Source organism: Anguilla rostrata, chromosome 2 (genome assembly GCF_018555375.3).
Source record: "Anguilla rostrata isolate EN2019 chromosome 2, ASM1855537v3, whole genome shotgun sequence".
NCBI classification, from domain to species: Eukaryota; Metazoa; Chordata; class Actinopteri; order Anguilliformes; family Anguillidae; genus Anguilla; species Anguilla rostrata.
This window is the reverse complement of record NC_057934.1, coordinates 63,139,251-63,165,005: the sequence shown is the minus strand read 5'-3', so window position 1 is coordinate 63,165,005 and position 25,755 is coordinate 63,139,251. Positions and strand designations below refer to the sequence as shown.

The window sequence follows — 25,755 nt, the reverse complement described above, 5'->3', positions numbered from 1 at the left end:
TCCCCTCTCACACCCCCCCCCCCCCCCCCCCTCCAGTTTCCACGGCGAACTGCTGTGAGGCCTCCACCGCCGGTCAGAATCTCCTCGGCGTGTCGCCGTCTGACTTGGGCGTTCTGAGAAACCGCCAGCTCTCGCTCCCTCTCGCCGAACCGCGCGGCCCAGGAAAGGAGCGGTCCGGCTGAGGGGACGAAAAACAAGATGGCCGCCACAGGCAGCAGGGACATTTAGCCTCTAATTTAGAATGAAGTGGAGGCCTGCAATGAGGACGCCTGAGAGAGTTTCCCTAACGGGAAACAGGAAACAGGAAACAGTCAAGACAAGGGCGGGACAGGGTAAGGCCAGGCCTTATTGGCCCGGGCGCTGAGTGACCATCGCTCATCAGACTCTAGGTAACATGCAACCGTGTATGAGACAGCGGATTCATTATTTCAATTATTTCAGTTAGGAATACGTCATATTTAATGCCTCACTTTGTGGGTTGGCTCTGATCCGCTCAGGGATGTGATTTTGAGTGAATGTGCGGTGCAGGAACCGCAGCGTGCTCGATTCTCACGGGTACCGCACCGCGCCCCGAGTCGGAACAGACCGAAAAAGCTCTGTGTTTCAGTGCCAGGAGCGATGAGAAACGTGTTACACGCCGATAGCTGCGGCGCTCCATTCTGCAGCAGGTGTCGAGTGTAAAGATCAATCAAACAGCCGAGGACACGGAGGACACGTTCACGCACAGGATGAGCGCTGGAACGAACTGAGACACGAGGTTCAAATATCGGGCGCAACTTCACTGGATGAGCCCACAATGTTCTAGTGCCTGTGTTGGTACAGGAACATCTAGCCAAAATCATGAGATGCTTTGAAAACACTGAATGTCACAAAGCACTTTCATCATTTCATCAGAGGTTATATAAATGACTTACATCACACATATAACATGTCTTTCCAACAGGCCAACCAGAGATACAACGTATATCTGATGAAGAGCTTTGTAGGTCAAAAGGTTGTCTCCACCACTACACATGTTCCGTTGCATTTGACATAGTGTACTTATAACCCTCTTATCTTAAACAAACTCAAAGATAGACACACATTAGAAAATAAAGAGCTTGGGCTGTTTGAAAGTTGCACTGTTCTATTACTGACTGTGAGAAAAAAGGAGAAAGAACAATGGCGGGGAATTTACGCTGATGCTGATGCTTCAGCGATGTTGTTTACACAACAATTCACAGGCGGCGTCTTCGTCGGCTTGGAGTGCTCGGAGAAGGGTCCTCAAGAAGGCGGACCGCTAATTACCGCGAGCCCAATCACTCGTCAGCCACGAGCAGAATTCCAACGGCACTCCGAGAGACGGCACGCTGGGTCCATCTGAATCTCTGCCTCACAGACATCCGTAAAACAGACCCCATCGGCGTTTTCCGGCGTGCAGGGAATAAGTAACCGAACAGAACCTCAAACATATATTAAGGTACGTTCATCAGCAGAGTGAAAGCGGTCAGAGCATTTGACATAATGTGACCGTAGAGTCGCATGCTTGAATTCAAGAGCCGGGGATGTCATGTGAGTCAGTGAGTCAGGAATCGATAACTATCTAATGATACGTGCGAGAATGTGAACTTTAAGCGTCGAAAAGCCAGCGTCAATAAGCTTGTCTGGTAAACAGATCGTAGCGCGGCGAACACAGAGAGGATGTCATGGCAGCACGGTTGTGCCTGAGCATCCGGATCAGGCAAAATAAACAATAACATAATTAACTCCTTTGGAGAATACATTCCACTAAAGTAATTTCACAAAGAGACAAAGCTCTGAACACACTGGATTTCTGTTTAACAAAATTTAAAACGGACCCTCTCTATTTATTTATTTATTTATTTTCTATCTTTTCATTATAGTACCCGACAGCATTTCTGTGCCTACCTCATCACTGCAACATTCTCCACCAATAGGAGAGCAAGAAAAAATACAAGAAACCTTTACAAAGCCATCAAAGCTTTTTAATACGGAAAACAGCACTTCATTAATAAGCACCTGTCTGTTATCTGAAGTGTCCAACAGACCATTTCCATCACAACCCTGTAAAGACTGGAAAGCCTCCTCTTCAATAGTAGCTTACCAGGAACGAATAGGCTATCAACAGGTTTTTACATCTATCAACAGGCTTCAAGATAAAAAAATATAAAAAAAACTGAGCAAATACTACAATGTATGTATAGCACAGCCTTGGAAAGTAATCCTTATTTAGTTAGGCATTTCATTTCAGATTAAAATGAACATTTTCCTGCTGCGATCTTTTTATGAGTCATCACAATAGTAAGCTTTTCTTGTGTGTACAACACTGGCATACAATGTGACTTCATTACCTATGTTTTCTTAAGCTATACATACTCAACCTGTTCTCTTTCAGGCATACCACAGTGTTACAGCTAGCTAATCCCTGTAACGGCTGGTGTTTGCCTACAGGCCCACTCTCCCCAATCAGCTTCTCTCTATTAATGGTTTTAATATTGTCTTACAAGGCATACAAGTACAGTACAGTGTAGTGTCATACAATAATGCAGGAAACATATTTTTAACAGAAAATTACAGAAAAGCATCCACCACTACATATAAATATCAGATCTATCAGTATTTGTCCACTCTGATGTGCACTCTATACCCACTTTAAGTGTTCCATCCTTCCAATCAACAAACAAGTTACAGCCGTGTCCTCTCAACAAAAGTTGCTACCAAAAGTGTCAATAACGTTGTTAGAACCCTTTGCCTTCAAAAGTGACCTTGGCCATATGAGATTAGATATAAGATAATACAACTACATGAGGAAGGTGAAAGAAAATAAGTGAAAAACTGGAATTTCCAAAACTGGAGTTGAAGATTATTGCACAATGCAGAGAAATTGTGACTCCTGACAACCATGCAAAAACTGGTGGACCACCAAAACTATCGACAGCACTTAAAGATTTTGTCTTGCTTCAGATTTGAAGACACCCACAGGTGTTTCAATCCTTCCATTGTGAGAGGACAACTCAATACTAAGGGTGTGAAAGGATGTGTTGCTGTCAAAACTGCACTACTGAGAACGGGTAATAAACCAAAGAGAAGAAAATTTTCACTAGTACACCAAAACAGGGCACCTGAGATGTCAAGTAAGGTTTTATTGACCATGAGTCTAAATTTGAGATTTTTGGAAGTAAGAGAAGGCAGTATGTACAGTACGCCGCTGAAGCAATGAAAGACTCTTTGAACCATGTCTACAACCATCAGTCAAGCATAGTGGAGGATCGGTGCAAGTTTGGGATTTTACACTCTGCCGTTGGAGATGAGGTTTTGACTGAAGAGATCATGAATGCTGATAAATAAAAACAGATCTTAACATAGTACCATGTAATGCCCTCTGGGCAATGTTTGACTGGGAGCAAATTCATTCCACAGCAAAATAATGACCCCAAGCACACTGCTAAGAAGATCAAGCCGCTGGTATTCTCCGAACAATGGACTGGCCACCCCAGAGTCCAGATCTCAGCATCACTGAATGTGCTTGGGATTACTCGGATCAAGAGAAGCAGAAAATACAACCAACTTCTAATACTGAACTTTGGAGCTGTTTAGGAGAAGCATGGAAAAATACCCCTGAAGATATTTTTGATAAACTCAAAGCAAGTCTCCTGAAGATATAGGAAGCTGTAATAAAGACGAAAGGTGGACACACTGAACGCTGAAACATTTGATACTGTACATAGTTGTTGTACATAGTTGTTGTTTGCATTTAATGGCTGTTTTCCCTGGAATGTAAAAAAAGAAAGAACGTGTGGTGTCTGACTTTTGCACAGTATTGTAAGTGACATGTTGCTAAATATAAATATAAGTATAAAGATCAAGAAGGAACCATACCTTGACAGTGTTAGAACAAACTCAGCTTATTTCAAAACAATAGTCATTTATCAATGGCAATGTTACAGATGGCCAGGCGTGCCAGCTTGACTAGAGGCGAAATGAACATTAGAACTGCCTAAATACCCCGTCATGTGTAGCCTAATCATAAAGACAGCATAGGCATCGGCCGTCTGCAGTCTCCTCTGCAGATGAGGTAATGCTTTGTTTGTCACACATACAGAGTGGCAGCATCAGAGCTCACACGTATACCAGCACCAGCTCACACCCCTGGATTTGATTACAGGAGCACTACAGCCACTTCTTACACACACACTTACACATGCACACGTCCATAAGTCTTACTGCCGAAATGGCAAACGCGTACTGGCTCAGGTTGCACTGTTGTATGAGGACAGGATCGATGCAGTCAGAACATTAGCATGGGTAGCGGGGGTGTGTGTGTGTGTGTGGCTAAAAGGCAGTTGCTAAATTTACCCTAGTCACCAATGGACAAGTTCAAACAGAAGTCATCCGCAGAAATATTTAAAAGCAGTAGGTAAGCTCAGTCCCTTCAAACTGCACGAAATGACAGAGCGCATGAAGCAAGCACGGCACCTGTAAGGGTCCCAGAACGTCACAGCGCAAGTGAGACCCCCCCCCAGAGATCCATTCCCCTCCCACCTGGGCTCACCTCAGGCTCACCATGCTTGCCCTTAGATCCCGTGAGTCATGACACTGCTGTGCTAGTTTTGTGCCTGTTCACACGTGAGGCACAAAGAGATATGAGCGGAACCAACGGCGATCTTCTGCACAAATCTGATATCATCACAGAGACAGTGCTGTGAAATCGCACTCCAGTGCAGAGACTAGCAAGGCAACACGCGCTCTGCTTCCGCAGTTTGTGTGGAATGTGGCATTAGAATAACCACAATAGTTTTCACTTTTTATGCAGTGGAGTGAACTGGTTTCAGTTCTGAAGTGGTTATTTTTTATGCCACTGCCTAACAATTTTAGCAGAACTGTGATTGAACAACCCGTAAAAATGTTGTGAATAAATTAAATTGTATTTTACAAATAAGCATCTAAGCATCCCCCAGGTTATTTGTCTAGGTAAATTCCTCCAACTCCACACCAGCTAATGTATGGTAAAATTTTCTGGTTCAAAATTTGCTGCTGAGTCCACCACATTTTTGGTGGTGAGGGTGAGATTCACTTCAACAACTTTTCTATTGTAAAGCTTTGGACACATTTGTGTGTGTGTGTATGTGTGTGTGTGAATGTGGAGACACAGGGCAGGATGTGTGTGTGTGTGCATGTGCAGACACAGGGCAGGATGCGTGAATGTGTGTGTGTGTGTGTGCATGTGCAGACACAGGGCAGGATGCGTGTGTGTTTATGTGTGTATGTGTGTGCGTGTGTGGGTGCATGTGCAGACACAGGGCAGGATGCGTGTGTGTTTATGTGTGTATGTGTGTGCGTGTGTGGGTGCATGTGCAGACACAGGGCAGGATGCGTGTGTGTGTGTTTATATGTATGTGTGTGTGTGTGTGTGTGTGTGTGTGCATGTGCAGACACAGGGCAGGATGCATGTGTGTGTGTGTGTGTGTGTGTGTGTCAGTGCAGACACAAGGCAGGATACGCGTGTCCCCTGAAGTGTGTCAGAGTCCTGATTTGAGAGTGAGAAGGGAAGTCACACTGCTCTGCATTAAATATTGACACGTTTCTAATTGTACAGGGATGACGAACCTGGCGCTTGCGGCCTCTGCTTCCTGAGCTCACAGGAAGGAACCTGGCCGAGGGGGAAGACTGGAGGAAATGGAAACCCTCTGACCTGTTACATCATTCTGCATCATCAGCATCCTAACATTATGCAACCTTTTACTGCATCATCGACATGAAAACGTCATTGCACGTGCTTCATCTGAACCAGCGGCACACACAGCCTTTTCCAGAAGTGCCGTGTCAGTATCTGAAGATTACATAATTTTAATCTGGACAAGCTCAACAAATTCTCCTGGTCTAAAAACACAAACCACATTCATCCTCACCTTGGGAAATCACCAGTATTTGCCCAACCGTATGACATCATTAACTGATCTGTATGGATAACAGGCCTGGATGATGCTCTGTACAGATCTTAAACACAGATGTGTACAAAACAATGCAGCATATAATTAGCTGGTGCTCTGGGAATTCCTTAGGATTAAATTACACTTGATCAAATTACTGCTTTTACACACCGAGGGCAACGTCAAAGGGAAATCTTGACCCTTTAAATAATGACAGTAATATGTACCCTATTAATACAGCACTAATAGCATAAATTACAGAGTCATCTGCTACATCTTCCTTTTTCAGCTGAAGTGTTGAAGGCATAATGTTCTCTGAATGTTTCTGATGATGACCAGGCGGGTGCTGGTAGCTACTGTGGTTGGCTGAGCCACATATCTACAGTATGCACCGTGGTAGCGCAGTCTCAGTCCACCAGTCAAAATGACTGCGATGAGGTTTGCCTGCATGTACGTCAGCGCATATAAATACAAATATACAACCGATATACAGTACAACTCTATATGCTACAAGGACACACACCCATAAACGGTGAAAGAGGACATTTTATGTGGTCTTTCAGTTTTATTTCAGAGCTGTACGCTTCACATTCTGTTGTGTTTTACAGTGGCCAGGCACACTAGCACTTATGCAAGTCGTTTACAATACAGAATGGAGAAACACTCTTTTGAGTCCGCCATCATCGTTACTATCGTGCTTATGGAGTGTCCCGGGGCAGTTTGGGTGAAGGTCGGAGGCCGAGTCAGTCAGGTTTAGCAGGTAGACTCCGCCCTCATTGTGTCCTTGCCCAGCCCCCACCCCCTCACCCGTCACTGTGAGCCTCCTCTTATTTTTAAATTATTATTTATCGACCTTTATCTAACCCTAAAGCCTCACTGAGATCCGAACTCTCTTTTTAAAGAGAGACCTGGCCAAGGCAACAGCCAACACAGTGTCGGTATTCACAGTGTCTCTTCACTGACACCACTGTTCCCCAACAGTTGAGAGATGTGAACGTGCACACCAAAGTCTTCAGTGTGAAAGTACTTTTAACACTAACAGTGTTAGTACATCTAGTCCCTAGGAGACGCACATAAAATCTATTTTTGGCTTTGTTAAAACAAGCAGTGACCCAAATCAGATTTTTTTTTGACATACTCAATGTCAAAAAAAGCTTATCTAAGCAGCAAATAATCAAATGGAATCGTTATTTTCAATTTTGATTTCACATACATATGTGATCCTAAATCCCTGACATAACTGACACCTCTGTGCCTGACCAGTCAAATTATTATTTTTTTTGCCTCTCAAGTGCTTTTCATCGCACCCCACAGGAGACAGTGTTTTGCTACATTATTATTTCACCACAGAAATGAGAAACATGCAGCCTGTCCAAACACACAAATGTGATCCGGCCAGCTGTAAGATTACTGTATGGACAGTGGCCCAGAAAGACGGGATTTGAGAAGACGAATGGGGATTCGAGCATTTAGCCTGCTGTCTAAACAAAGCCGGAGAGTTTGGCGAACACTCGGGACTGTGCTACAGGGTCATCTGAGTTGACTGTGAGACTAGGGGTGGGATTTAGACCTGGCAACACAGTGGCCTTTATATCTCATACCCTCTTTACTGTTCTTTATAATTTGGAATCTGTCTCTGGCTGCAACCCCCCCAGAAGGAGCCCTGCAGTGGAAGCATGCAGCGCAAATACGGCAGCGCTCACTTAAGCATTTAATCATAACGAGAGTTTGCGTGAGAGGAATCAAAAGTACTCTGTGAGAGTAAAGTTCATTCTCCGTTGATTTAACACTGAATGTTTTATGACGCGGGCACCCTCCAGAGCCACCAGATGCTTGCAAAGCGTCCACTACAGTATGTTCCACACGGCCGGCCACGCAGTACTAAAGGAGAGCTAGCGCAACTGCACATCTCTGCCACTGGAGGAATATCCCTCGCTGACAGGTAGACTGTGGGTGCCTGGCAACGATTGCGATGACGACCCAAGATACCCTAGTCACTTAAACTGACCCCATCCTTTGTGGGAAGAACTGAGTTGTGCCAGTGAGCATTCCCGCTCATAGCGCACTAGTCACACAGCCCGCTCGAGTGACCTCACACGACCCCGATCGAGCCCTCTCTCCAGCGATACCCCCCCAGAACTGTGCTGCTTCCTTTCTGCTGAAATCCAAAAAAAAAAAAAACTATTTCTGAACTCAGTTAAAAGAATCACATTCTTTTGCCTTCCTAACATAACATAACCATGATGTAATGCATTATAATGATGAATTAACATTATTTAATAATTAACATTTTAAATTTAAATTAACATGTTCTTTTTTTTTCTTTTCTCTTTTTTTACACCGTGAGGAGAGTGCTGCGAATATAAAGTGAGATCCCACGTCTTCACTCTGGGTCTTCCGTTTCCCTTCGTTTAAAAACGTAATTATCCATCATTCCATACTTCACACCATTAAAAGGACATGCTCTGATACCACAGTGCAGTCTGCTGCCGGGCACGACAGCCTCGTTACCATTTTAAAACAAAAACAAACAGATACATCAACGCGGGATAATGGGCTGTCATCTGGCCCAAAAACTCAGAACGAGGAAGGGCTCGGTGGAGGTTCTTCCACTTCCATTGCATTGCACTCTAGGTCTCCCACAGGGAAAGCCCTGTTGATATAGATGCATTACATAACAGGTTATATAATGTTGAAACTCGCTGTTCTCCACAGTTGTGTATTCCACCTACTACAAAACGGCTCTACACTGGGCATCTCTGAGTCACATCAGCACAACAGGCATGGCAAATGTGTGGATGCTACTCCAGCAGCAGAGGAGAATTGAATTTAAAAAGCACATTGTAGGTGTCACATGAACGACGGTGCGTTGTCGATGCCCGCGGACTGCAGAGTAAGCCGCTGTCCTTTGCCGTAGGTGCACTGACCTGCATCAATTTAAACACTTATCCCGTGGAGTGAACCATAAGTCCTAGAGCTAGTTTATCTCTGTATGAAATACACCCACACGCACCTCACATTCACACGCGCTTCACATTCACACGCACAAACGAGCGCACACACACCTCACATTCACACGCACAAATGCAAGCACACAACACACACACCAATTCACACAAAACGGCACACACACCAACTCACATGCACCCCACAAGCCGCACACACACACACACACACCTCACATCTCACATGCAGCACAAACACACACATGCGAGCGCACACACACACACACACAACCACACACGCAACACATCAGCGCGCACACACACACACACACACACACACACACACACACACACACACACACGGCATTCAGTCAGCCGTTCCGTCCGTTTTAAGCTTGAGTCTCGCTCACAGTACCGTCTCCCTCACCTCACCACACGTCACGCCTATTTCATTAAGTGTCACATCCATTTCTGCACACATGATACTCACTGTAATATTCATTTCATCATGTCACATCCACTTCAGTATTTATAATACTCAATTTCACTCTGTCGTGCTCCATTCATTATGTGTCATATCCAATTCATGGAATGTCACATTCAGAGAGCTGCGACCGCCACCTGTGGGGCCTCCAAAAACCCCTTGCTCACTCAAAGCCAGTGACGATGGAAAGGGAGCCTGCCCTACCGGCCTGTAGCTGTCCCGCACTAACACAGACCTCCAGCACACAGCACCTGTCTGCAGGGGCCCCACCAGGGGTTTTCAGCTCCATAAAACAATCTCATACTGGGCCCCAACGGCCCATGGAATCATCCTAACAACCCCTTCCCCCCGTCCCCCCCGTCCCCTCCACACACACACACACACCACCCCTGCCTGCCTCTGCTGCTGATGCTAGCCATTCTAACGAACAGGGAACCAGAGGCGCTCTGAAAACAGCAGAGAGGATGATGTCATTGAGATAAAAAAGAACAGCAGGACCTTGTCAGCACTGCAATGGGGACTGCTTGGGAACACACGGAGAGGACACTGAGTGTAGTGCACCTTTGTGTTTACACTGCATTAATACGGGCCCATCCCTTCCTTCATCTCTGCCCTCCCTGTGCCCTGCCGTCCTCCGCCCCATGCGGCTGGCGTCAGCACCGGCCGCTCGCGGGATTAGGAGGCAGCGCTGTCAGCACCTTCCCCACGGGGTGCTAAGCGCGACCTGCGGAGGCGGGGACATCTCAGCCCCGCCCACACTCACTCAGCCTGGGACTCCGCCTCCCCTGACCTGCGGAGGCGTGGACATCTCAGTCCCGCCCCCACACTCACTCGGCCTGGGACTCCGCCCTCCCCTGACCTGCGGAGGCGGGGACATCTCAGCCCCGCCCCCACCACTGCTACTCCGTCCGCGCTGCGGGACTCTAGCCCGCCCTCCCACCTGGACTCCCCTAGCCTGCGGAGGCGGGGACATCTCAGCCCCGCCCACATCACTCGCCTGGACTCGCCTCCCGACCTGGAGGGGACATCTCAGCCCCGCCCCCACACTCACCGCCTGGGACTCCGCCTCCCCAGACCTGCGGAGGCGGGGACATCTCAGCCCCGCCCACACACTCACTCGGCCTGGGACTCCGCCTCCCCAGACCTGCGGAGGCGGGGACATCTCAGCACCGCCCACAATCACTCGGCCTGGCGCTCCGTGAAAAAACATATGTTCACTACATTATTTAAAAACATAACATTCCAGTCACCCCTGCCCTAACGTCATACTTGCAATAATAAAGTAAACTTACTGGTATATTTACTTATGAGTGAATATCACACCTTTAATATAATCCACATGCAGTACTACTGACTGAAGTGTGACAGATGATATTTCCTTAAAACATAGGCACCAGTTGACAGACAACCATTTTAAACCATGCAAAAGTACACCTGAGATGATTGCAGAGCATATAATTCATAGATTAGCCATGGATTTTTTCTTTTATTTTTTTCATGTACAATTATGCTAATGACTTTAAATCTTAACTAAAATGAACTCAGAATAATGGTTATTGCCTAACACAACGCCGTAGTCATAATTCATTCCCCATGGTTAAACAAGGATTTTAATGACAAATTATTCGAGTTCATTGCTGGGGAACGGGTTTTTTGGAGAACGTTCAGAACATTCAGTACAGGTCAAAAAGTCCTTCTGTCTATAAAACTTGAACCTGGGCTCAGAGCCTCCCTGCACATTGATGTTTTCCGCCTCCATGTTTGACAGCTCCATGAGCTACCTGCGTGTGTCTCGCCGAGACCCTGCCGTGGCAAGTGGGCTAACTGCTCTGGGATCATGACATTTGTAGCTACATCTCGCTATCGCACCAAGTCACACGGCACTGGTGTATTGGTTTGTTACCTCTATGTGTAGGACAAAGATAGATCATAACTGACCCTTAAAATAAGCGAATGTCATATCCCAATGAGGGCAGAACATTAAAACTTGTGCGGTGCTTCGTCTGGTTCCCCGGGCGACAGCGTTGACAAGAGTCCTTTTTTATGCGCGTCCTTTTTAATTTATCGCTTTTATAATCCGACTGTAAAAGCAGCTCCTGTAATAGAGCTTTACCGGAGGATCGAAGTTCAAAGCAAATCAGGCACAGATCAAAACCATCAGCATCATTAATCAGACCGTAAGGTCATTAGTGCGCCATTTACCCAGTCCACAAGGGACACTTCCATGTCCATGCAGGAAGGGAACAATGCTAGACACCCCTGGTGCAGCCTGGCCAATCAGAAGACTCGGCACCATGACCAATCTACACGTAGGCCAGAGAGGCAGTTCCCCAGCGCCGCTGGGACGCGAGAGTAAATGAGAAGTGACACGGAGCACATGGGAGAATTCGGCGCCAGGACAGAGCGGGGCAGGGATTATATATTGGGAGGAGTAGTGGAGTGCAGCGAGCGGATGGCTAGGCCAGTACAGCAGAGTGTAATGATTGGGCAGTAAATCTGCTACAGTGGGAAAAGATTCCGGTCAAATGAAGCATGTCTGTCCTGTGACGGCAGGCTTTATCGTTACTGTAGAAATCACTGAGTTGGCCGCGCTGTACGCCAATCATTCCCCTCCTTCATTCTCAGTACTCATACCTTATGGCTGACACCAAGTCCCTGCCCTTCGCCGGAGTGTGGTTGCCAGGGTCACCCCTGTCCCACTTTAACAACACATTCTATGTTACCTGTCCAGAGAGTGGTGCTTTTCTGCAGTTATGAATCTGATTCTGCCTTCACATAGCCTCACTGTATGAGCCATGATCCTCTTAGACTGGCACGGGATTGGCTCTGCTGTTTTTCTGCTGTCCTCTGTCTATCCCAACCCCCCCGCCCCACCCGCGATGCCGCCGGGCCGCCGCGTTAACCCTTTCCTCGCCCTCAATCTGCTGTTTCACCCTGCGCTCCCGCCCCGGGCCCTGACGCAGGCCGCCTCTGTCACGTCCCCGGGATCCTGTTCCCAAAGATCCATCCTGTTCCGCTTCAGTAACCCCACGGGGGGGAATGAGCTACCACCCAACACCACGACTGCAGGGCCTCTTATCACCTTACAGTGTCATCGAAAGACAAACCGCCGCATACTGCAAATGGCCCTCAATCCATCAAATCAGGCCATTTCCCATTGACTTGTTTCCAATGTATATTATATGGGCATATGATGTATATGGGCACTTGTGCATATGATGTATAAACACCTATATACAAAATTTCTGCACTTGACAAGTCACTATTCCTGAACTTGTCTTGACAATAATTATATCTAATCATATCAATTATATCTAAGTTTTGTAATACATTGGTACACAAGCAATGACTTTGTTTTGCAACAAAAAAAAGGTAAGGAATATAACGTACATTTAGCCAATAATTACGTAATTAAGTTAATATTTTGACTTGGATGAGGCTGTTGAGTCAATTTTACCTTAAGTTGGTCCTTTTTCAAGTTGGCACATTTATTATTATTTTGTTTGAGGCCACTTGATATAAAGAGCTCCTCTCTGGGGATTAATAGCCAGTCCAGGGACTTGAGCAGCCATTTTCCTTAATCAAATGCTGCTCTTAAAAGTCTACTCAGTTGTACTTTCAACCTTTTAGATTTTCACTGATATTGTATTTATTGTAATTACAGTCTCTTGCCATCTTTAGCACCTGCTGAATTACACTATTATTAAAAAAAACAATGCTGCTACAGAGGATACAATGACCAAGAACAAATTAATAATTGAGCAACTGACAGTTGTATCAGTTCACTTGCATGTGTACGTTTTGTTTTAAAAGTTCCACCATGCAAACATTCATATGACCTTCATTAGGGGGCCTTTAAGAGGCAACACTCTTGGCTAAGTATCAACACTCTGATACCTCAGATATTTAAAATTTTTTGTCAAACTGTGTGTCTGCATTGTCGATGTCATACGAATCTGTTTTTTTTTCCCCTTGTTAATTTTTGGGATAATGTTTCCTTGTAATCTCATCCAACCAGCTGTGTGTACAGTCAAGTGGTGTCATAATACGGTGTAAAGCCAGATTATGCCTGGGATGTTAGCTCATCTGACCCATACCAGCTGGATAATCCTTATCTGATCTGTGTCCATTAGTAATTCTGCTTCAGTGCACTGATACAGCTCTGCTATTGCACAGATGGACAGACAGATGGACAGACAGACAAAAAGACACACAGACACAGACAGACACACACACACAGATGTGAATGCACCCACACATGCACACACAACTGTGCAGTGGATAGAACACACGTTTCACACACGTCATCCCCACTTCATCATCACCATGAACTATTAAAATAAACAGTGAGGGCTCAAACTGTTCAGACCTCACATCGCAGTCCGATCCTTCCATTTTTTTAACGAGCAACAACGCAAGCAATAGTAATTACTTCAGTATTAAGATGCATAACGTCTTCCTTTTTATATGCAGAGAGGCTCATGAAGAAATAAATCATTCTCCAAAAAACAAAAGCCTATGTGCCACATAAGCGACATCGCCATCCTGCTGCTAACTGACAAATGCATTAAACACCCCACCAGCCCACCCACCAATCACAATCTGGCAGCGAGCGGATCATTTTTAATGCGCAGGATACAGAACGAGGAGCTGTCGAGCTCTCAGACCGGGCTTTTGACAAGTCAGTTTCACTCCATTGATTAATTGATTTGATTTGGATTTCAACCAACCGTCTTTAAATCTCTAAACTAGGAAGAGCAGGCTTAGCATAAACATATACCCCTTTGGTTAGGTTACATACTGTGTGAAAATCTCTTAGTTTCATTCAAATTGGAACAAGAACGCCATGATGAGCAATGCCACTATCTCGCACAATGTCACTGTGCCAGATTAAATGCTAAAACCCATTCCTACCGCAGCTCACGGTGACCAATGAAAGTTTTGATTTACTCTTAAGAAGCTGATACCACCGTCCGATAATGAACAATGGTGATTATATGAAACATCACAAATAACACTGCTGTATTTTGTATTATAAATAAAATTTTTAAAAAAAGTCACCATAAATAGGTGCTGGGCTGTGTGATTTTCAAAAGAATCTCAGCAAGCCATCTGAGCAGGCCAAAGACCTCTTCGTATGCAGATTCTCAACAACACATTGTAGTTTGTAGTCTACTCATTGCATATATTTTGCACAGAAACACAATAAAGACTTTGGTTTGACACATTTCAACAAAAGAAAAGCATTTTAGACTCGCTACTTTACTACACACTTTGCAAAGGGTTGGATCTCTGTTTCATAAAATGTCATCAATGTAGTAAGCAACAGCACATGTAGTTCTTCATTATTCATCTCGCCCCATATGCACTTAGATGTGTCTCAGCAATCGAGAAATATTCATGTACACCATTTTTAAAGGAGAACACCCCTCGACACAGGCAAGGAGAGAAAACACCCCTAGTGAACCCGCTCTTACGAGGAACAGTGCCTGTCCCACCAGCCCTAGACTATCATAGCGGAGATTAATGACCCAGATCGCACTACACCTCACCTGGTGTGATCGCACTACACCTGCCCGGCCCGACGTCAGAGGCTGACGTCACGGTCCGTAACTGGGCCACACGCTCCTCCACCGCAGGCCTGAGTAAAGACAGCCAGGGCCTGTGACATCACACCACGGCCTCAAGCGCTTGACGGCAGCTGATGTTCGAAGGGAGGGCGGAGTCTCCATCGGACGGCGCGCCTATCGCTTAAAGGTCGTCGGCGTCTTTGGGATGCGTGTTGTCACGGCCCGCCGGGAGTGGGCGGAACCGCTGGTCGCCGGGGGGCGACAGCGAAGGCCGGCCCCCTGGCGCAGCCGTGATGATGGAGTGCAGTCGCGGGAGGTACGGGCGCCGGTGACAGGGCTGTGCAGCCATTCCTTATGATGACATACAGCGCCGTGTCACTGATGCGGAATCCTGTCGCCGAGCCTCTCTGTCTAATGCACGCGCTGAAAAACAATCCTGCGAGCTCCACCAGAGCGCCCTGCACCGAGCCCTCAGAGCGGAAGACGGTAGTATTTTCAGTTCAGGGCTGGAAGAAAAGGTGTCAGACTCAAATGAGTGAAACTGTTATTCTCCACACAGCAAAGCGTCCGCCGCAAAAAAAAAATCAACTCCGAGCACTTTTAACTCTCGCGGAGTACATATTGTACTTATTGAACTCACATAAACACTGCTGGAGTTGATTTAACAATAGGGGCTTTTCTTTCTGTGCAAAAGCGTGGGAGAGTAGAACTAAATCACCATGGTTTCATCCCGTGTAATCATGATATCAGTGATAATAATTACAGTGACTAAGGCGATGAAGAGATTAGCAACCTCGTTCTCCAGTGTCGGGTCCTGGGCCTTTGACCCACAACCCACAACACAAGAACTGCTGAAGATTATTTGCAGAATGATATAAGAACACAACGATCAAAGCGAGAGCAGCCACACAGCCCCACTCATTTACCTGTAATCTCGAGCGAACTCATCTCTGTCGAGCATGGCACTGAGTGATTCCAGCCACAGTCTTTATCTCCATTACAAATCAGCTCAAATTATTCCATGCATTTATAATATCTGTGTGATATGAGGAAGGCACAACATTGCATTTCACTTCCTAAAAAGAATAAAATAAAATAAAATAAAATAGCCAAGCCAACACAATGAAAACTATGACACGCAACATCTACAAATTATAACAGCAGTGCAATGTCAGTTAATTAACTGTTTGAATATACATTTTTTAAATATTTGCTGACAGCATGCTGATGAGCTCAGTGTTAAAGGTACACATGTCCGTTACCCACACAAGCTCTCTGCTCAGTTAGAGTATGTAGATACATGTTCAATTTCTCTTCCAAGGCAAATAGCTTTCAGTATTTTCACAGGAGAATCCTTTATCGGATCTGGCACCCTACTGAAATTTTACCCCACGCTGACGTCTCATTCGCTAGGCTTGTACTCTGACTTCCACGCAGCAAGAGCAGCCCGTCATGCTGACTTGAGCGTTGCAACAGCATTCCCAGTCTCAGAAACTACAGAAAGTGGATTAATTCGCTATTTTGCTGTGATCGCTTGCATCTGCACAGCACATTTTCCAAACCAAATCATAGGTTCCTATAGGGATCCAACAAACGAGGCATCTGACAAGAGCAACAACCTCTCATCCAAAACTGTCACCAGATAAAAAGATAGTGGTCACACGGTTGTGGTTTATGACCAGGAGAGGTTGGTGGATTCCAGTAGCGGGAGGTTGCGACGCTTTGGATAATTTGGGGCGCAAACCCAGCCCCCGTCCTCCAGCTTAAAGACAGCCCAGGAAAGCTGAGGGGGTGTGACGGGGTAACAGACTGCACTGATCAGAAAGCCACAGTCAGTGAGCTGGCTGTAACAAGCTGAGCAAAGATTTATCTACGTGTTCTAAAGGTCAGGGAAGCGAGCAGGAGATACTATTGAGGGAAAGCACTGCACCCTCTACTATACACACAAATATATACACACATACACACTGTACACACACACACACACACACACACACTGCCCTATGTATTGAACTCACAGGTCAGATCGTCTTTGGCAGTGTGGCTTTCTGCCAGGCCAGGGCACAGAGTGGTGCTGGCAGCGTGTGGCGGGGGGGGGGGGGGGGGGGGGGGGTTTCCAGTTCCAGTGGCACGATGAGCTGCGCCCTTGAGCCGGGTCCTCTGCCTCAATCACCGCACAATAAATGTGTGAACACAATGTGCACCGTTCTCTTTCACTTCCTATAAGTAACAAACTTGGGGATTCTGCTGTTGCCCTCCTTTGCATTTGGCATAGCTGCTGACCTCTGTCAAGGACACTTTTCAGTAAAAGGGCTTATTTTTTGCAGACCCATTCATGCTACGTTCACCATTATTTTCCTTAATGCTTCCTCTCAGTTGGAGTTCAGCATTGTCGATATGACAGAAAGAGCGCTCATGGAGACCTGCTGTAAGAGTGACGTGTGCAGGGATTCAATCCCCAGCATGTCATGCGTGTTTATGTCACACGGGGGGAGTGTTCTGACATAATAATTACTTAAGCATGAGGGACGTTGCGTAAGGCTGGATACTGTCCTCAGAATGCTGACTCCAGTGAATCCGTGAGTCCGTTGGTGCAAACACGTGACAGAACGCCGGGCGGACGGGGAGGGAACAGTGTGACCGCCACAAGGGGCCAGACACTGCGCAGAGCCAATGTGAGTTACCTCACAGAGGTCACAGGAGGTCACTGCAGGGTCAAAGGGCAACAGGAAGAGGAAGATGGGAAATGAAAAAACCTCCCTTCTGTGACTCACTATGTAAACATACAGTATACTGAAGAGTTGCCCTAATGCAATGCTACATTACACCACAACACACTATACAACACCACAACATTCTATACTACACTACAATGCACTACAGAGCACTGCAACACACTATAGAGCACCACAACCCTCTATACTACACTACAACACACTATGCAGCACCACAACTCTCTATCCTGCACAACAACACACTATACATCACCAGAACTCTCTATCCTGCACTACAACACACTATACAGCCAGGCCATGTCACCCCATGGCACACCGGCACCACACAGCCAGGCCATGTCACCCCATGGCACACCGGCACCGCACTGCAAAATGCCATAACACAGCGCTCCATGAAACACGGCACATCACACCACTGCACTTATCAACAACACCAATGCGCCGAGCACAGGCCCCGCATCGCGCAACAGCCTCAAACACAGGCTCTGAAGCCCCCCCCCCCCCCACGGCGGTCAGGCACCGCGCGAGAAACGAGCCGGGCCCACAGACGTGGCCGCTGGCCCGGCTGACCGCGGGGCACGCGCTGGCATCTGGAGCCCGCCGGAGGGAAGCGTCCTCTCCACCGCAGCCGAATCCGGCGCGGAGAACGGCATTTGTCACCCTTAAGGTCCCCCCCCCCCCCCCCGTACGAATTCCGCTCATTAAAAAGACATGAATGAGCCTCCCTCTTCACATTTATTATTGGCACATTTCCACAGCAGGAAGTCGTTTAAATTGGCAGCTGAATGAATTTGACCTTGAGCCTCCACGCAGAAAAAAAACGCGGCTCCTTCAGAGCGGGCTTTAACGGAGACCCGACGGCCTGTTTGTGAATCCCGGCTCTGCGATGCAGCGCTCGCCGCACGTCGCTTCGCTTTCGGCTTCAAACGAAGACGCTTCCGACGCAAACGAAAAGCGCTGGCAGCGGGTAACAAAAGAACCGCTGGACTCGGGGCCTGCGATTTGGCATCGCCAAGCGGGTCAGATTTTCATCGGATCGGAGCCCCTGCGTCTGCCAATGACATAATGACACTGGAACCCGGGGTAAACAAAAACAGCACCCCAAGGGGGCACCGTGGCTGTCCACGAACCAGGCTGCCTGTCCCAGAGAAAATCTCCACAGGAGAAATGGTTACTCCAAAACCGCACACTTAAAAGCTGAGCAAACGTCCGATCGTGCAAATTCACGAGTACTGTATGTGTGTGGCTTAACCACGTTTTAAATGCAAACACGTGTGTGGTGGGATGCATTACTAACTTACCACGTAAGGACAGTGTTAACAAGTTGATGTTTGCTTTCTGCTCCTCAATAGTACATTGGGTAGACAAAAATGTTTTCAGATTGCTACGTTCTTTTTAATCTATTGCATGGATTGCTGCTGACTGCATTGACTGACTGAATATGAGATACATTTCCAAAGTCAAACTGAACAGCCATGCAACGTAGTGCAGTTCGGTGTCTTCAGCTCAGTGTAATCAAGGCCGTTTCCACGCCACCATTTTGGGTAAATGATATTCATGGTGCTCCCCCCCTCCTATCACAAGGGTAATACGCCTTTTGTGTAAAAAAATAAATAAATAAAAAATGAAACTGGCCGTTTTAGTGAAATTAAGCGGCGTGTATTTTAACTCGAGCTGAAAGCTGCTCGGAAAGCGGCTTCAGTGTGGCATCGGACGATCAAGCGTTTAATCGTTTTACAATATTCTTTTCCTCATTGAAATTCAAACATTTTCTCAAAAGGCCAAAACTATAAAAGATGCAACGCTCTAAAACATTAATAATGTGACAAATGTCTGCAGGATTAACAACCATGCACCTTCAGTGGGAGAGATCTGTCAAGATAGCAGAGTATAAATTATGTATATTCCCCAAAGCCAACCTTAGGCAAAATGTAATTTCTGCAGTTGTTTCCATACCTTGGGTTCTTTAATGTAGGGCAGTGTTCTGTGCTAAGGCACATGGTATCTCCTCCAGCTTCAGTTTGTCCGTGTGTGAACCGCTGAGCATCCACCTGCCATTTGATCTGTCTTCACACTACAGAATATAGATCAAACTCGTGGCTTTAAGACACTGTATTATAATGCAAGCCCACTGAGGAAATATTCATAGAAATCCCCTGGTCGGCAGCCACGCGAAGGCCCTGGTTAAAAGAGTAGTGTTTTTGCAGGTGGAGCACTGCATGTACAACTTTCAGCAAGGTGTCTTTCTTAATGCTCCTCAGCTTCAGCAAATAATCTATAAAATATAAAATCTATTTAAAAAAAAAAAGAAGAATACAGGTCACTTTAAGGGAGGCAATGCATTTCTCTATTCAATATAGCTTTAAAAAATGTAACAGCACAAATTTTACTGCAGCAGGGCTACAGCGAGCTGTGGTTTTTTTGAAGGGGTGAAGAGCATTCTTGAAGGGGTCTGGATACTCCACAAAGCTCCTGAATCACCGCACTGGCAAAAAGGCCTGATCTCTTTGTGAGGTAAAAAGTAGAACTTTGCTAAATTCTTCTTAACTGTCACGCACAGGTAATCCATTTTCATATCTGAAATTTCAGGGATCAAAGCCACATGATTTGCAAAGAAAGGAGTTTGATAGTAGAGCTGAATGGCTAAGACCTTTTACATTTGGCTGGAAACCCCACACAGAGTTTCCCCACACAAATTCATTTGAATGTAACAGCATTCTGTCAGACCAAACCAGATTGTGACGTTTGAGTTTGAAGGCAAACTCAAAATCGCATCAAACTCCATAAAAGTATGGAAAAATTGCCTTGATATAATTTGAATGAAGCCATCCCTCCCTCCCCCTCCCCCCCTTCACATGAGTTTATTATTGGGTCCACACTTGTGAGCTAAGTAAGCGTACAAACATGCATTGGTAATAAGCTGAGCAGTGAAGCTCCCGAGAGACTTCAGCGTGACCTGCGTGGTGGACCTCAAAGGCAAATCTGATCCACAGCCTTATGCAGGGGCCTGGTGAAGCACAGGCATCCAACCTGACTGTGTTGTCCTTGTATGACACCGAGTGGAACATGCTGTGGCGTTCACAGTTGGAGACAAAGACTTTCATGCCGCTCATCCTCACCACACACATAGACAGACACCACAGACAGACACACACACACACACACGCACGCGCACACTCGCGCGTGCACACACACACATACACACGCACAATCGCACACACACACACAATCACACATACACATACACACACACACACTCGCAAACACACACACACACACACACACCTGCAGCCTGAAGCAGCCTCTGATTTTGACATTAGTATCTTAAGTCAAATTAAAACAACATTCCTGTGTGCACGTGAGTTTGGGGCTAGGGGTAGGGTTATGGAGGAATAGGGAGAATGTGGGGTACATCTGAAATTATGCACAGGGATCAAAAACCACCGAAAAACAAACAAACACACACACACACCTGGCAAAGCATTACTCCAAAACCAATTCTCAAGCTGCCATCGATTTTGTTCTGAGCAAAAGAATGGGCTTTTGTTTCAGCGCTTTGAACAGGTCCGTGTATGTCATCGCTTCAACCATCTCTGTTCCCTGGTATTCCTTCCTGCCACTTACATCTACTTCTCGGGCCAAAGACTAATGAAGATGAACCTGTGACCTCCTGTGGTTCTGCAGCTCCGGATATAAATCAAGTTAAATACAGCAGCAATCACTTACACAGCCATGTTTCCCAATGCATCTTAAAACAGTGCAGCATTGTTCATACACGGCAGTTCTACTAATTTCACTTTCACCAAAGTGGACAAACATGGCCCACATAAAGTCAATATTATCTACGCACATCAGCTTAAAATAAAGTTGATTGCAGTGCACCTCACATGCGTTCAATTCAACATAATTGCCACAGGTTCTAGGGGTGTAGACATTTCTTAAATGCATAGACTGAACTTCAGTCACATTTTACACAATGATATTTGCAAGCTTGTATAAAATGTATGACCACTGTTAAAATGCACAAAGTTGCAAAAAAAAAAAACAACCTTAGGGCTCTTACTGGTTTATTCACTGCTGTCATAACAAACATGGAATAAGCCAAATACAAGAGGACAGTCCTACAAAGATTAAAAGGAAATTGGTCATTTCTGAAAGGAGGTAATTATTTTCTTTTTTCTCTCTGTAGGCACCCGACACAGCTGCCACAGTTGAAACTGGATGTACCCACAATGCATTGCAACATAGGCAAGGAACTTCTGTGGGGAATCTGACGCCCTGTAAGTAACGGCAAACATCTGCCACTTACCTTCCAAGCAACACGTCCTCCACAGTCCCGAGTGGGTCATGACCTCCTCGTTCTTCTTGCTGGTCTCGTTCTCGTTGACCATCTTGATCTTGCATACGCCACGTGAGTAAAGCCAGTAGTCCGTGCCCACTGCTATAGTCATGAGACTGAAGGCGGCGAAGGCGCCGACAGTGGTCAATAACATCTGAACTCCGCGGTCAAACAGACCCATGTTTCCGCATTCTATGAAAGGGGGACCCCCTTTCCTCTTGACGTACAGGAAATAAATATTTGTAAATTTACGGGACCAAACCTAGCCAGAAATGGGGTGTCTTCGATTATAGAAAAGGCAGGGGAGGCGTCGTGGTAGGAATCTTATGATTGTTATATTTATAATGACAGAAGAAGAGAGAAATATGGAGCTGTAATAGGTCAGGTTAAGGTGAAAGCATTGGGCAGCTAGAGTTTAGCCTTTTGAACAGTTTTTGAAGAGTAGCCTAAATGTTACTGAAAGCAAACGATATTGGAGTCGCCAAACTGGGCGGTTAAGAAATACCACTTATATTTTACAACTGCTCGTCTCGTAATGGCGACAAACCACCAATTCCAAGAGACAGCAATTCAGCGGAGTGTTTAAGTCAGTTTAGCTGCTAAAGAAAAAAACGCAAATACATTTTTAACGCTGATATATCTCTTCGGAAATTCACTGTGGATGAATGATTATGGGTTTGTAAACGGAATATTCGTAGGAATAAAGCAATTTGTTCGGTCCCACTTGTAAAAAGCAAATTAGCACGTGTCTCTCTCCAAAGCCAACTTGTATGTTGATGTGTTCAGCCTGGCATGTGTGTACAGTACATTAGTACGGCTCTGAGTTAAGCGTTTAATTCAAAGGGCGGTGAGGGTGGAGGTGTGAGGTTAGAGCAATGGCAGGCTTGTATGCACCACGGTTTTAACAAGCACGTCAATAAACAATTTTAAGGAACGCAGGCTAATTAAGGATATTAGTTGTTTGTGTGTCTAAAGGCTACTTCTAATTTTTTTCCAACGCGCGTTATAGCCTGACTATAGACTGCCTATATCTGTCTACCTTGCTTGGTATCTGTCTACAGAATGTAGCCTATATATGCACACACATTTAACTGCCTATTATTAACGGGGGAAACGGGGAGAAGCAGGGACGGGAAAAGAAGGGTCGGGATAAATGTAACAAAATAAAGAACCAACTACACAGATAAATTAATTCAAATAGGCTACGTCCCCCGGATCAATTATAAACGAATAAATACATAATCAAGGGGCTAACATAAATTTAACAAACAAAATCAATGGCGGGATGAAGCAATCAACCCCCGTAAATAAATAAGCAAACAACAGATAAAATGAAGTCGTAAAAATAAAATAACAACCGCTAGATTTCCTTTTTTCTAAAATTCTGATCTCCAGTTTCCATATGTAGCTCCTAGCTCGTAGAAGGTTTCCACAGGAAATATGAATCTACTGTCAGGAGAGGTACCGACGACGATCCGGGGAGAGCGGGGTTCATCCACCAAGGCAAACCGACCATTACTCGGCATACAGCCGGGTAGAAGAAGAGGACGAGGCGGGGGCGCCGCCGGAACCGCTCCACGCCTGTAGTATTGCTGTAGCTGCAGCTCGGGTATCCAAATCCGCGGCTGTTGTATCACACCCAAAACCGGAACCAGAGCCAACCCGCTTGCATAGCCCTTGCGCCATGTAAAATAAAAAAAATGGTGCCAAATGAATTATAAAGAAAAGGGAAATATATATTTTTTAAATGAAACAAAACACGGCAGCAATCCTTATTTTATGCCTCCCTTTTTTCTTGAACGTTCAGATAGAAGTGGAGAGATGGGGAGGGTGGGAGGCTGAAGGAAAAAAAAAAAGACACAGCCAGAAGAAAAGATCCACGGTACACCACGCCACACCGACACCACACAGCCCGAGAGCAGTCAAGGGGGGAACAGATTGGAGCCAGTGTATTGGGGTTGTCAGTGTCAGCGCTGCACATTTGATTTCTCCGTCTTTATCTCGGGTGATGGCTCTTCTCATGCGTGTCTGCGCAAATTCCCCTCGTTTATTTTTAAGATTTCTTTTTTTTTCACACCAATTGAGCGCCGCGCTTCACTCTTCGTCGAGCTCTTGTTGCTGGAAAGATATTAAAGATTTTAATTCTTTCGGGGGAGGGGGCGCGGGGTGTTGTGTACATGTGTGTGTGTGAAAAGAAGGGGGTGGGATTACTGAGAACTGACAGAGGGGTGAGAGAGGCAGCTATTTATTTATATATTTTTGGGGACCGTTATGATGATCATCGCCCTCTCTAACATTCAACATTTTCCCATTCTTCTGCAGTTGACATACACGCGTTGAATTGCTTAGCACATTCCCACTGGATATGCCTTTGAGATGACTTGTATGTTCTTATTTACGCGTTTATATTTCGATCCGCTTTCTTAGGTTCAATTGTTTACTTGATTTTTAATTATTCGTCAATCAACCCTCGGTCGGTCAACTTTTACGTAACATTGAACAACTGCTCATAAAGTTAAATATATTCTCTTTCGATTAAGTGACCATTTTAAAAACTATGTGGAAAATTACATTTGCATTTTTATGAAAATGAAGTAGTGACATACTGACACTGGCTGTTCGTGAAAACTATCTTTTTGCGTTTAGGAATTCCCGCCTTTCACTTTTACACATACCTAATGTAGGATATTTGTCCTCACTACTCTGCTGAACTTTGAGGACTACTTTATTTGCGAAAGGTGAAAACCGGGAATGTCGGCGTCCGGAAAAGCGAGAGAACGGACCCAGCTTCTTTGGCACTGTCCGTCCTTGTACACAATACCCTGTGCTGTGGTTCTGAAACGGACAGCTCCTCGCCGCTCTTCATTCTTGTGCCATGTCTCCCTCTTGCTTCAGCGCTACGCATTTACAACTTGTGTCCCAGCGGCTTTATGGTAAAATTAAAAACTGGGGTGGTGGGCTCGGTATCGCCTCTATAGGCATTTGTTATCTCCTTTCGCCCATCCTTCACCGTGTTTTTTCTCAACGTATCTTCCCCAGTTGGGTCAGGAAGGGTTGCTTCTGTCTGAAGAAAATGCTTCAGAAACAGAGTGCAGATATTGAAACGAAATCAGTGACGGTTTTAATCATTTCTGAGGCACCCTTTTAATTTATTTAAATATTTAAGTGAGTGTTTAGACATATAATTAAGCGCAATGTGATTGCTTTATATAATTTATGCCATGAATACGGCATACGGTTAAAGCCGTCCTCAACTATTCCAGCCAAAACTGTATCCCGTAAGGAAATTACTGTATTTTGGACGCTATCGTCAAGGCGTCTTCACATTCAAGCTGGGGTTAGTTTATGAGATTGCATTGATTAAAGAAAAAAAAAAAAAGAAGAGAAAAAATTCAACGTTGAGACGTCACAACTGATGTATGTGCCTAGTTTTTACATTTGACCTCAGAAGTCCTCCCATCATGGAGTCTTTGTTGAGAGGATCTGCTCACCTCCTCACAACACTGGAACAAGTTTTAAGATCTTATCAAAATGTAAGCCCTCCTTGAACATTTGGTATCTGAGACTAGTCTTGATGCCAGAGGTATGTGTGCCTCTTTGTGAGGTTGTGGGCAGCCATTATCATAAGAGTATGTGGTATCCTGTGTGTGTGTGTGTGTGAAAGAGAGAGTGAGAGAGAGAGAGAGAGAGAACCAGCATGCATAAAAGAGTCCTGAGCAGGGAGTGAGAGATTAGCCTTTTCCCAATACTGC

At 45.6% G+C, this 25,755-nt stretch overlaps 2 protein-coding genes across 2 annotated transcripts in view; both read right to left on the bottom strand.

Annotated features, from left to right (window-relative positions):
* Nucleotides 1-24,119, bottom strand: part of cacng2a (calcium channel, voltage-dependent, gamma subunit 2a) — a 71,303-nt gene extending 47,184 nt beyond the window's left edge. Inside the window, exon 1 of the mRNA XM_064323724.1 lies at nt 21,974-24,119. Within this exon, the coding sequence (XP_064179794.1) occupies nt 21,974-22,184 (211 nt within the window). The 5' untranslated portion in view covers nt 22,185-24,119. The remainder of the gene's footprint in view (nt 1-21,973) is intronic.
* LOC135248798 (GRB2-related adaptor protein 2-like) overlaps nt 1-25,755 on the bottom strand; it is a 290,320-nt gene that overhangs the window by 131,406 nt on the left and 133,159 nt on the right. The window lies entirely within an intron of this gene.